Source organism: Hipposideros armiger, unplaced genomic scaffold, assembly GCF_001890085.2.
Source record: "Hipposideros armiger isolate ML-2016 unplaced genomic scaffold, ASM189008v1 scaffold_303, whole genome shotgun sequence".
NCBI classification, from domain to species: domain Eukaryota; kingdom Metazoa; phylum Chordata; class Mammalia; order Chiroptera; family Hipposideridae; genus Hipposideros; species Hipposideros armiger.
The window spans coordinates 677258-688075 of record NW_017731653.1 but is presented as its reverse complement, the minus strand read 5'-3'; the positions used below and the strand labels follow the sequence as shown (position 1 = coordinate 688075).

Genomic DNA, 10818 nt, shown 5'->3' with positions numbered 1-10818 from the left:
GCACAATGATGGTGCCAACTTGGGCCAGTGAAGCAACATCCTCCACAACTAGACTGAAGAACAAAAAGACAGCAACTTGTCTGTTCCCCTTCCCCCGATTCCCCAGCACTGTTCCCATTCCCCCAATTCCCCAATAAAATCTTTAAAAAAAAAAAAAAGCGCATCTGTCCTTATCCACAGGTGAAGGAAAGGGGCGCGTTGGAGGTGCGAAATCAGCAACGATTGTGGCAGACCTGTCTGAGACAACAATACAGACGCCAGATGGAGAGGAAAGGTGAGTGGGTGAGGGAGAGGCAGTGAAAGGAAGGTGGGAGGGACCATGCTGAGCCCTCCCAACCTACTGTTCTGACCCATAGACTTGGGGGAGAGGCTCACTCCATGGCCTGGGACCCCAGCGGGGAGCGTCTGGCTGTGCTCATGAAAGGTAAGAGGTGGGGAGGAACGACTTTGCTCAGGCCACAGCCATCTATTCCCATTAATCGAGTGTGTCCATGCCCTGGCTGAAGTTCTTATGTGCCCCTGCCCTGGGATTCTGCCTCCAGAGTTCCTTCCTGTCCCTGAATCCATTTCTTATAGGAAATCCACGGGTCCAGGATGGTAAGCCAGTCATCCTCCTTTTTCGCACTCGAAACAGCCCCGTGTTTGAATTACTTCCTTGGTAAGTGCTGGGCAGGCCATTAGGTCTGGGCTCCTCATCAGCCTTCCCACACTAAATCTGCATCCCACCACACCTGCCTCTGGCTGCCTGCTTACCTTTTCTTCTTTCCCTAGTGGTATTATCCAGGGGGAGCCAGAAGCCCAGGCCCAGCTCATCACTTTCCATCCTTCCTTCAACAAAGGGGCTCTGCTCAGTGTGGTGAGTAGGCCAGGCTGCTGGGGTTTTTGGGAGTGGGATGGAGGAGCTGAGGGCCTTGGCTGCTGTGTGGCTGTGCATTATGGCCTTCTCTGAGCCCAGTCTGATAGATTTTTCTTTCCCCTCTGCAGTGCTGGTCCACCGGCCGAATTGCCCACATCCCTCTGTACTTTGTCAATGTCCAGTTTCCACGTTTTAGCCCAGTGCTTGGCCGAACCCAAGAGCCCCCTATTGGGGGCGGAGGTTCTCTTCATGATCTGCCCCTCTTTACTGAGACATCCCCAACCTCTGCTCCTTGGGACCCTCTGCCAGGGCCACCGTCTCACTCCCACTTCTAATAATAAAAAATTTCATTCTTTGTCTTCCAGTCAATTACGAGACTCTCTTCAAGGGAGTTGCACTGGGGTGTAATGAAGAGAAAAAATAAGTCACGGGCTTTGGGTTAAGATCTGGTTCTGTCACTTTTTAGCCACTTCTTATGAATTTGGCCAAGTTAGCTACCCTTAGGAACTGGATGGTTTTCAAATGACTAGGAAAGCAAAGCTGAGAAAATACCAATAGGCCTGAAGGTCTAGTATAGGCTGTGACACATAGTAAACGTTTAACTTGTCCCAAGTTTCAGCAAGTTCCAAGAATGATGCAGGGCAATATATGTGGCAAGGACTTGGTCAGTATGAGATGGAAAAAGTTTTATTGGACAAGGGGATTTGTGGGAGACATAGGTGCTGGGCGCTGGGCCAAGGTGGCACGAGCCATGCTCAAGGCACCCTCTCGGGTGCAATGCCCACCAATGAAGCCACTGGCATGAACAAAGATGCAGCCAGGAATCCCACTGACCTGGTCCAGAGCCTCATCCCGAAGACCTCGCCATGGCTCTAGCAGGGGCAGCCTACAAATGAGTAGAAAGAGGGAGTTGGTTGGAGCAAATAGAAACCTTGAAGTACTGAGAGAGGGAGCAGAGCAAGAGGCCAAGGCTGCCTCTGATAAGGCTGCAACAGGGCGGTCACCTAGGGCCTCACCTGCTCTGGAATGAATGGAGCTCCTTGGGCACACACTGCACCCGCCACTGTCCAGCCAGGTCAGTGTAGATAACAAAGGCGATGGTTGCTGGGGGCGACAGCCCAGATTCCAGGTGGTAAAGGTGCTCCTTCCAGGGGCATCCACCTTTTGCCAGTTCTATTATCTCCCCACTTAGGTCCACCTGAAAGCGAAGTGGGGCATGGCCAGAAGGTTTAGGGTGGAAGCAGGAGCCCTTGTTGACCAGCAGCCTGCCAGCAGTCACTAACCCCTGACTGAACCACAATGTCTCCTCCCAGGCCTGTACCTGGAATCGCTGGGCTAGGGCTTCTTCTACCAAGGTCCGGGCTGGCAGCCAGCTGTGCTGGTAGAAGTCTAGTCTCTGCAGAAACTCCTCTCGAACCAGATCCATTGCACGTTTGAACCCAGCCTGGGAATCAGAATGGTGCTGGCCCAAACTTTTGACTTTGCTAGGATTTGGGGGGGTAACCACTCTCATTTCCTTCCGAGGTTCTTCTATGCCACATAGTCTCTTCCCCTGGAGCCCTCCTTACCTCCGTATCTTGGTTGGGCTGGTTCCAGGTGGGATTAAGCCGGGCAACTCGGGCACTCAGAGTAGTGGTCAGCGCATATCGAGGCTCTCCCTCCCACTGGGAAATCCCATTGTCCACTGCATCCACTTCCTCCACGAAGTTCTCATACATCTAAGGCGACAGCAGGAGAAACGCTGGGGGGTACCTACCATTTGCATGGTTTTACAGGTTTCACACACATGCTTTCCTTTAGTCTTCACAATAGCCCTGTGAGAATCTCAACATCAACTGGAGGAGGAAAGTGGGAATTAGCTAGGGAGTGCTTAAGGTCAGAGCGCCAATCGTGGCAGGGCTGGAATTCAGATCATCTGATTTCTAATCCAGTGTTCACTCTAGTACCACCCGAGCCAAGGCCAGCTTTTGTGGGGTGGGGGCTGCTGACTTCTGAACAAAGGTCTCGAATCCCATGAGGGGCTCTGTGAGTGGACCCCTATGGCTGAGGGAGGGTAAATAGCCAGAGGGGCTAAGGAGGCTATTCAGTGACCCAGTTAATGAGGTCCAGGAGGACCTAGCCAAGCACACTAGTCAGGTGGGAGAATGGGTGCTGGTTAGACACCAAGCACTGGCATGCGACCCCAGAGAAAAACCCACCACGTGCCACATGGCACCAGCAGTTGCTGCGTCTCCTGAGCCTAACGAGATGGTGGGACAACGCCTCAAAAGTTTTGGGGGTAGAAACGATATAGGATAGCTGTGTTTAATGCAAAATTGCCGTACAAAATAGGCCTACATATCAACACATCTGTGGTATGTGGAAAAAGTGCTCCTCTCAGGGAGAGCCGAAAAAGAAGCGCCTAGCGCAGTACCTCTTGGTCTGGATCCCAACCTGATAACTCAGTTAAAACTTGGGTGTAATTTAGCTCAACTGCTTAGAAACCCCTCAGCAGAGGGGGAAACTGGCCCAGGCAGTCTTACAACCTTAGTATTCCAAAAGCTCCAAGTTAACCATTCACATTTCTTCACTTTTTTGGATCATATTAATGCTGAGTCACAGGGGCACAAGACAGGTAAGCTGAGAGATAAAGAAGTGAACTCAACAGGCTATATGCAAAAAATAGAGCTGACCAAATCCGAAGTTTGACTTGTGAACTTTACAAGAGTAGGATCAAGGTGTCCTCAGAGTCACTGTGTGATCCAACATGCACGCCAGGGCTACTAGCCCTGCTCCTTCTCCAACAGCAGGAACGCTGTGAGCTGCTTTCAGGGGATGCTGGTGGAACCTAAAGGTATTTTCATAATCAGACCCTTTCCAGCCAAGCTTCCCAACTTGTGTGCATCTGGTGAATTATAGTGGTGCCTGAGATATACTCCCCTTCCCTTTCAGGGCATCCAGAACCTCTGAACCATATGCTTCCAAACATAAGCAGCCTCCTCTATTACCAAGTTGTTGAACAATCATTTTTTAGTGTGTCCGCTCAAGAAAAAGACTGGGAAGCACTGCTATATGGTTTTCAAAGCCCTTCCCCATGTTACCTCATCCACTTCTCACCACCACCCCAGGATGGAGGTAGATTAACCAAGATGAGCCTGAGGAAGATGGTGGTAGGCTAGCTGTGGGCCAGGAATCCCTAACCTGAGGCCCAGTCCTGAGCGCTACGTGAGTGCCACTCCCAGCAGGCTTGGTGGAGATGCATGTATGGGGCATCTCTGTTTTTGGGTCCCCACCTTGTCATAGAGGGTGCCCACCATGTTGTCCTCTTCGCTAGTGCCCAGCAACTGGGCCAGCAGCTTGTGCCCGAAGTGCAGATAGATGAGTCCCGCACTGCTCAGCTTGGTCTGCCACGGCTTTCCAGGGGACAGGGAGCTCATGGTCTCTGTGAAAGACCTGAGGAGCACAGGGAGGTGGGGCTGAGGCAGAGCTGCCCTAGTTAACCACAGCGTGTGTGCAGGCACAAGTGGGGGTAGGAAGACTGGGGAATACTGCAGGAGTTGGGAGAAGACAGCCCAGCTGAGGAGGCTTTGGCTTTTCCTCAGGGGTCAACATAAACTTCGGCTTCGAGTATCCATGTGTTCATTTGACAACCGTTAACTCAATGCTTACTACATGCCAGGCTTTGTGTTTAGACACTAGGGATAAAAAAACTAAGACCTTGTTGTCCCTGTCTTCAAGTTCATCTGCTAGAGGCAGACAGACACGACAAACCAACCAAATGCTCTAGCTAGGTTATAAACAGGAAAGGGGACTGGGGATGAGGAAGGGTTCAGGAGGAGAGCTTGCAGGTCATTCCTGAAAGATGAATTAGTTGGTGTTCGCCTGACAGACAAAGGGTGAAGGAGAAAAGGTATTCCAGGTAGAGGGAACATGTACAATGGCTAAGAGATAGGTCTCTTCATGGAACTGCAAGAAAGGCAGCTTGAAGGTGAAGGTTGAGTGGCAAAAGAAAAAGAAGGGTAAGCAGGGGCTAGATCATGGGAGGCCTTGTATGCCATACTTTGGAGTTTGGATTTCATTTTAAGGTAGTGGGAGCCACTGAAAGACTTAAGCAGGAAAAATGCATATTAGAGCCTTGTGCCAGCCAGCATGGAGAAGAGATACAAGGAGACTACCTATAGTGGTCCAGGTAAGTGAGGAAGGCAGGAGTTTGAATAGCAATGGAACAGAATAGGGAAAAGGTATGACAGTTAGGGCAGTAGAAAATAGCTGTAATTTCTAAATGCCAATCCACCAGAATCACCTAGGGAGCTTATTTTTTGTTGTAATGATTTTTATTGTTAAATACTGAGTAAATACAAAAAGAATTATAAAACATTCATAAGGTATAGAGAGACTAATAACAATAACGCCCCCAGATAAGGTTCAAACAGAAGCAAAACCAAATAAATTGTTGATGGAAACAGATAGACATGTGCTAAACTATATACAATAAGGGTTTGATGAACACAAAATTTGGAACATTGCTTACTTCTGGGGGAGGCGCGCAGTGGAATAGGGTAGGGAAGAAGCACACGGACAGGTACAGATGCAAAGGTAATGTTATAGATCTTAGGTTGGGACATTGGTTCACGGGTGTTCATTTTATATTTTATACTCCAGCAATGTTCAGCCAGCAACCTGAGTTGGGTTTTGAGGTCACTGGTGCCCTTTCCATGAGCATTTCCAATGGAAAGATTGGGAGAACCAGCTGAAAGAATGAATGGTATGAACTGAAGGGTTGTGGAGCCATGGTCAGCTCTTTTGAAGTGTAGCTGAGAAGTGATGGTGAGAGATTAAGCTATAAATACCTGAAGGGTTCCCTCCCAACATCATTTATGAAAGTAATATGTACACTTAAACACAAGAGAAAGGGAGGAAAATACCTAGAGACTTCAAATAAAATAATACATCTTCATAATCTCTCAGAGATAACCACTTTAAACACGAGGTATACATGAGGGAGAGTTTTGTTTTTATTTATTTCTTTGTTTTTAAGATGGGAGATGCCTGAGCAGAGTTTTAAGCTGCCAACAAAGAGAAGTAGAAACATTGGTGGGAGAATTGTGATGTGAAGTCCAAGAGGAGAAAGTAATAGATTGGAAAGGGGGCAAACAGAAGGGAACAGTGTTTCCTGAACTGGAAGGAGGGAGCTGAGGATGGTTGAGAGTGGGACACAGGACATGCATGTAGGAAAAACTAAATTTCCTTTGAAAAGTATGAGGCAGGTTAACTCACTGAGGGGTTTTGATGAGGTGGGGGCATGAGGAGAGAAGAAAATAATTGGAATGGCACTGTGGATGGATAATGGGCTACCCTTGGAAAAGCCAGATTTCTCAAGGGAAGAGTGTAAATTAAATAAAAGACCACACACATCTGAACTATGACCACCCACCACAATCACATGGGCCCAGCAGTGTGAAATGGGGCAGCAAGGGCACATGAGTGAATTAATCCCAGCTGGGCTATTAATTGGGGTGATGATGGTACTGGTGGGAGAAAAGTCTGACTGAGCTGAGGAGGAGAGCTGTGAGGCGCCTGAGGACTCACTGGGAGCCAAGAGAGGCCTGGGCAGATTCAGCTCAGGGAGTTCCAAGGACAGGTAGATGGGTGCAGACCAGGTGGAAAGAGCTAGAAGGATGAAAGGCTGTAGTCTCCTGGGACTCAAGAGTTTGCTTTCAAGGATGAGGCAGTCCCTTTGCTGACATGGATGGCCAAATTGGAGCACTGAAGAAACCTGAAATGAAGAAAACGTATCTGGAAACCCACCTCTGGTGATGGTCATATCGGTGTCTCTCAGGGTCGTACTCGCCACCCACGTCCACTACGATGTCGCAAGAAGCCAGTTTTTCGGGGTCCCGGGTCCGTACAATCTCTGCATCCTGCGGGGGAACACAGTAAGTGAGGGGGCTGCCAGGGGGAGCGCGGGTTAATGTTGGGTTTACAGGGGAGCCGAGGTAGGCAGGAGGAGTGCTAGAGCTGCCTGAGCTACCCTAGGGACCCGGTTAGGAAACGCAGGGATCCCCAGTGTTTTTGCCCGACTGTACCCGGTACTCCGGCAGGAGACGTAGCAATGCACACGCCAGGGCCTCATCGCAGTGGAAGGTGCCGTTGTGCGTTCCGATTCGGGGCGGTGCCATGGGGCTGCTGCGGGGTCGTTTGGACGGCGGGACGGGCTCCAGGCTCAGCATGCGGGGCCAGATCTGGAGGAGTGGCGGTGGCGGCAGCAGCAGCGATAGGAGACCGCTCAGAAAGCGGCGGGCCATGCAGCTTCCCCCGCGCGCAGGCGAGGGCACGACCCGGAAAAGGAAGCGTCCCCACATGTCGGAACAGCCCCACTTCCGTTTAAGCGCCGTTCCCACAGCAACCGACCCGGTAGGTCAACCCGGCTGCGCAGCACAGGCTTTCTCCCCTGCTCCTCCAGGGGTCCCGATGGAGCCTTCAAGATAAGCAAGGCCTTAGACTCTGGGGACAGGCACACCCCCTTGACCAATGCCCTCCCATCTCTTCACCGGTCCTTGGCTTAATGCAAGAAAAGACCAACATTTCTGCCCAGCTGGAACATTTATTAACATTAAACACAAAACCCTTCTCTTCCCCCGCAAAAGTCCCAGGTCCCTTAGCCCCATTTTTGAAACAAGCTCTCAGGCTTTTGCAGCCTGAGTTACCCCCAGGGCTGTGAGCTGCTGAATCTTCTGGCTCATCATCTCCATGACAGCTGTGAAAAGAAAGTCAGACTGGTCAGGTGCTAAAGGGGAGAACCTAGAGTTAAGGAAAAACGACAGCGAAGTTAAGGACACGTAGACGACCAACTACAGTTAATAAAACTTTTAACAGTGATCCACTGTGGGAGACACGCACTAACAAATTTAAGATTCTGCGATGTGTCAGTAAATATGACAACTATTGGGATACAAAAATGAATAAAATACAATATTAAATGAATCAGACATAACCAGAAAATTGTAACGTGGAAAAATTTTTTGCCTTTAGGATAATGGTTCTCAATCTTGGCTGTGTAACAGAATCACCTGGGGAGTTTTTTAAAAAACTGAACCCTGGAAACTCTGCCTACCCCCACCCCCACCATCACTACCCAGCTTGATTTAGTTGGTTTGGGGTGGGCCCAGGCTTTTTAAACTCCTTGGGTGATTCTAATGTGCAGCCAGGGTTGTGACTGCTAGTACTCAGGGCTATATTTATTTCTTGTGTGTTCATTTACATGGATCTCCTCACTCATTCCATCCCCGTTAAATAGGAACTCTGTAAGAACACAGGCATGATTTCCTTCCTCTAAATTTCTCAAGCACCCAACCCAGGAATCTACAAATAGTGGGTATGTAATGCACAGAATCTAGAGAATAACATATTAAGACACCAAAAAGAAAGACATGGTTTTAATCCAACAAAAGGGACACCCCCATGGTTCACACTGCAATCCCTGTTGTTTATCATGGAGGTAGACAGGGTGAAGAGGTGCCCATACCAAGCTTACCCTGTTTCATGGCATGCTTCTCCTGCAGAGCTGGCTGGATTTTCTCCATTTGCTTGGTGAGAAAGTCTATTTTCCTCTTGAAGAAGTCTTTGGCATCCTCAGCTGTCTAAAAGGTCAGAGGTAGATGAGGGGCTAACAAGACACCCCATGCTGCATTCTAAATCTTCCCCTAAACTCCCTTTCCCTGCTCAGAGGGGCATCCACATGCTTCCTTCCACTCACCTTCTCTACATAGTAGCCAGTTCCCACATCGATGAGAACGTGTTCCACATCATGTAGCTTCCCAGGGACATACATCTGAGAAGCAGGGATTAAGGGAAAACTAGCCCAGCATGAGTCATGATTCCTTGTCAGCAAGCCTGCTTGGCCTCCTAAGACTGTCTTTTTCTAAAAAGCTATAAGGTACAGGGACTAAATAACCTGGAGGCCTTAGAACAATACCTATAAACTCCAAATTTGGAGACAGCGAAGTTGGTTCCTTATGGAGAAAATGACATACACTGAAACACTCTCTTGCCCTGATCCCATCTCCCACGCTCCAAGCAGTTTTTACAATTCTTCCCATTAATGCCTCCAGAAAGACTAAACACAGTATTTTCCTACTGCTGTAGAGTAGTAAAAGTATTGGGTTGTCGAAAAAGTCATGATGTATTTTTTGTTTTTCGTTGCAAAAATGCGTCATGACTTTTCCGACAACCCAATTGAAAGCCAGCCTCACTTCCCCTCAACACCCCCAACCATGAACTAGTTAATTCCTGATGGACTTAATGTTCATTATTTAGCCAATCCCTTCTATATTGCTATTTCTGTGTTTCTGTTTTAGCTCGTCGGTTCTCAGACTGCAGGTGCCTTATTGTCATAACTTGATCTTTCAAGTAAAACAATCAACAGGTAGCCACAATCCAGGTTTCTTAGTAACAACAGTTTAGGAATTAATACTCACAATTAAGCTGAAATTGAGGATTAATAAACAGAACCAACTCTCTTGTTTCTATATTCTCCTATCCTATTGCTTATGTCTTCTAAATTATTAGTAAAAGTGTAAACTATCAGTGTTTTCTCCATTATATCCTCAAACAGCAAAGGGAAATATCACACCTCAATTCTACATGCTCTTTGGTGCTCACAAGGCATTGGCTGATCTTGGCCCCAGATTATACATAGACAGGAGAGCTAGGCAGTGCTCTCAGAAGTGTTCTCAGAATCATGGGGGCACTTTGGAGTCATCAAAACTATCCGCCCTTTTCTGCGGGAGAGGGGTGAAAGAGGAAGGGTAGGGTAGTTCCTGTGGAAAGGATACAGAACTCGTCAGGGGGACGAGTAATTCTTTCCCTGTGAAAGCAATTAAGACAAACATCTAGGGAAGGCTGGCAGCTCTAACGTTAAGACGTTAAAGGGAGTTCCAATAGGGCACAGAGCAGATAGTATGAAAAGAACAGAAACGGGCAGCAGGAGCAGAGGAATGTCCCGTACATTTAAATTCTGGGTAGGCAACATGCAAAGGGATCACGTAGCAGTACACAGTAAGTAATGAATTGTTTTCTCGTCTCACGTAAGAAGTCTGGATTAGGAGGCGGGACGAGAGAAGCCGGCTCACCACATCCCCCAGGTTGCCTTCGCGCGCCTACCCCATACCCTCGTTGGTCTTGTTCAGCACGTTCAGACAGTCCTTGGCTTCCACATACTTGGTCTGTACCACTTTGAGCTGGGTAATGGACGTAGACAAGAATTCCACTTCCTACAGAGTTCAGGAAAAAGGGTCAGTGCGGGGGCTGGAGGGAGCCGGGGGCACCGTCGGAGAAGGGGTGAGGGTTTCGCAGGGGAAGGGAAGCCTCCCAAAGTGGGGAGGAATGGGAGGAGAGGGCGTACGCGTGGACAGGAGGGGTGTGCGGCGGGAAAGGAGTGTCTCTGGGACCCGTCCCCACCTGGTCCAGCTGGTTCTTGAGCATTTCCAGCTGCGGTAGATTCAGCTCCGTGATGTTAACCGACTGCGCCATATTGGGAACGACTGAGAAAGCGGAAGCCAGCTCGGCGAGCAACGCTCTAGCTGTCCTCTGCGCATCTCGATGGCTGTGCTAGGAGGCTCCGCTGCACCAGACATCTCTATGATCCTCCGTCCCGAAGGGGAGGAAGGACTGGAATCTCTGAGATTCGCCTTCAATTAGAGAAGCTACTTAGCGGCGCGTTCTTTTCATAAAACATCCCAAGCGTAGCGTAGTAAGGTTGTAGTAAACATGACTCTTGCCTTCAAGGAACTTAAAAATCTTAAAAGTACTCAGGCTGTAACCACAACATTGCAAAGCAATTGCAAAGCAATGCTTGCTACTCCACGTGGGTGGTATAAACCTAGTGACTGACAGGCAAGAAAGAAGCCTGTGAAGTTCTCGGGTCAAGGGGAGTAAGTAGCATCGGGAAAGGGGTGCTTTGGGAAGATGGAGAGTCTGGTGGT

The 10818-nt window shown here is 48.9% G+C and overlaps 3 protein-coding genes across 4 annotated transcripts in view; 1 reads left to right on the top strand and 2 right to left on the bottom strand.

Moving 5' to 3' along the window:
- The window catches only part of AAAS (aladin WD repeat nucleoporin), an 18445-nt gene extending 17225 nt beyond the window's left edge, over positions 1-1220 (top strand). Inside the window, exons 9-13 of the mRNA XM_019659662.1 lie at positions 181-274; positions 357-424; positions 577-658; positions 772-856; positions 985-1220. Of these exons, the coding sequence (XP_019515207.1) occupies positions 181-274; positions 357-424; positions 577-658; positions 772-856; positions 985-1191 (536 nt within the window). The 3' untranslated portion in view covers positions 1192-1220. The remainder of the gene's footprint in view (positions 1-180; positions 275-356; positions 425-576; positions 659-771; positions 857-984) is intronic.
- A 304-nt stretch (positions 1221-1524) lies between these two features.
- On the bottom strand, positions 1525-7321 carry MYG1 (MYG1 exonuclease). Of its 2 annotated transcripts, XM_019659782.1 has the most exons (7): positions 6922-7321; positions 6644-6756; positions 4129-4288; positions 2425-2574; positions 2178-2300; positions 1873-2054; positions 1526-1742 (listed from the first exon to the last, which is right to left on the bottom strand). In XM_019659782.1, the coding sequence occupies exons 1-7, from the start codon at positions 7195-7197 to the stop codon at positions 1544-1546; spliced, it is 1203 nt and encodes a 400-aa protein (XP_019515327.1). In that variant the 5' UTR covers positions 7198-7321; the 3' UTR covers positions 1526-1543. The 2 variants fall into 2 exon arrangements, with proteins under 2 accessions (XP_019515328.1, XP_019515327.1); XM_019659783.1 differs by lacking the exon at positions 2178-2300 and having other exon boundaries at positions 1525-1742.
- A 98-nt stretch (positions 7322-7419) lies between these two features.
- Positions 7420-10478, bottom strand: PFDN5 (prefoldin subunit 5). The gene is made up of 6 exons (XM_019659784.1): positions 10295-10478; positions 10005-10107; positions 9670-9701; positions 8592-8666; positions 8370-8475; positions 7420-7592 (listed from the first exon to the last, which is right to left on the bottom strand). The coding sequence occupies exons 1-6, from the start codon at positions 10364-10366 to the stop codon at positions 7519-7521; spliced, it is 462 nt and encodes a 153-aa protein (XP_019515329.1). The 5' UTR covers positions 10367-10478; the 3' UTR covers positions 7420-7518.
- Between the last annotated feature and the right edge of the window lie 340 nt (positions 10479-10818).

What these genes read in the sequence shown, in the direction of transcription:
- PFDN5 (XM_019659784.1), bottom strand. Translation starts at nt 10,366, where the DNA reads ATGGCGCAGTCGGTTAACATCACGGAGCTGAATCTACCGCAGCTGGAA. An exon ending in TCAAGAACCAGCTGGACCAG is followed by an intron (nt 10,108 to 10,294) that starts GTGGGGACGGGT and finishes TGAACTCTGTAG; the next exon opens with GAAGTGGAATTCTTGTCTAC. An exon ending in GCTGAACAAGACCAACGAGG is followed by an intron (nt 9,702 to 10,004) that starts GTATGGGGTAGG and finishes TTGCTTTCACAG; the next exon opens with GGAAAGAATTACTCGTCCCC.
- MYG1 (XM_019659782.1), bottom strand. Translation starts at nt 7,197, where the DNA reads ATGTGGGGACGCTTCCTTTTCCGGGTCGTGCCCTCGCCTGCGCGCGGG. An exon ending in TGGGCACCCTCTATGACAAG is followed by an intron (nt 2,575 to 4,128) that starts GTGGGGACCCAA and finishes CTGTCGCCTTAG; the next exon opens with ATGTATGAGAACTTCGTGGA. An exon ending in AGCCCAACCAAGATACGGAG is followed by an intron (nt 2,301 to 2,424) that starts GTAAGGAGGGCT and finishes TCTGATTCCCAG; the next exon opens with GCTGGGTTCAAACGTGCAAT.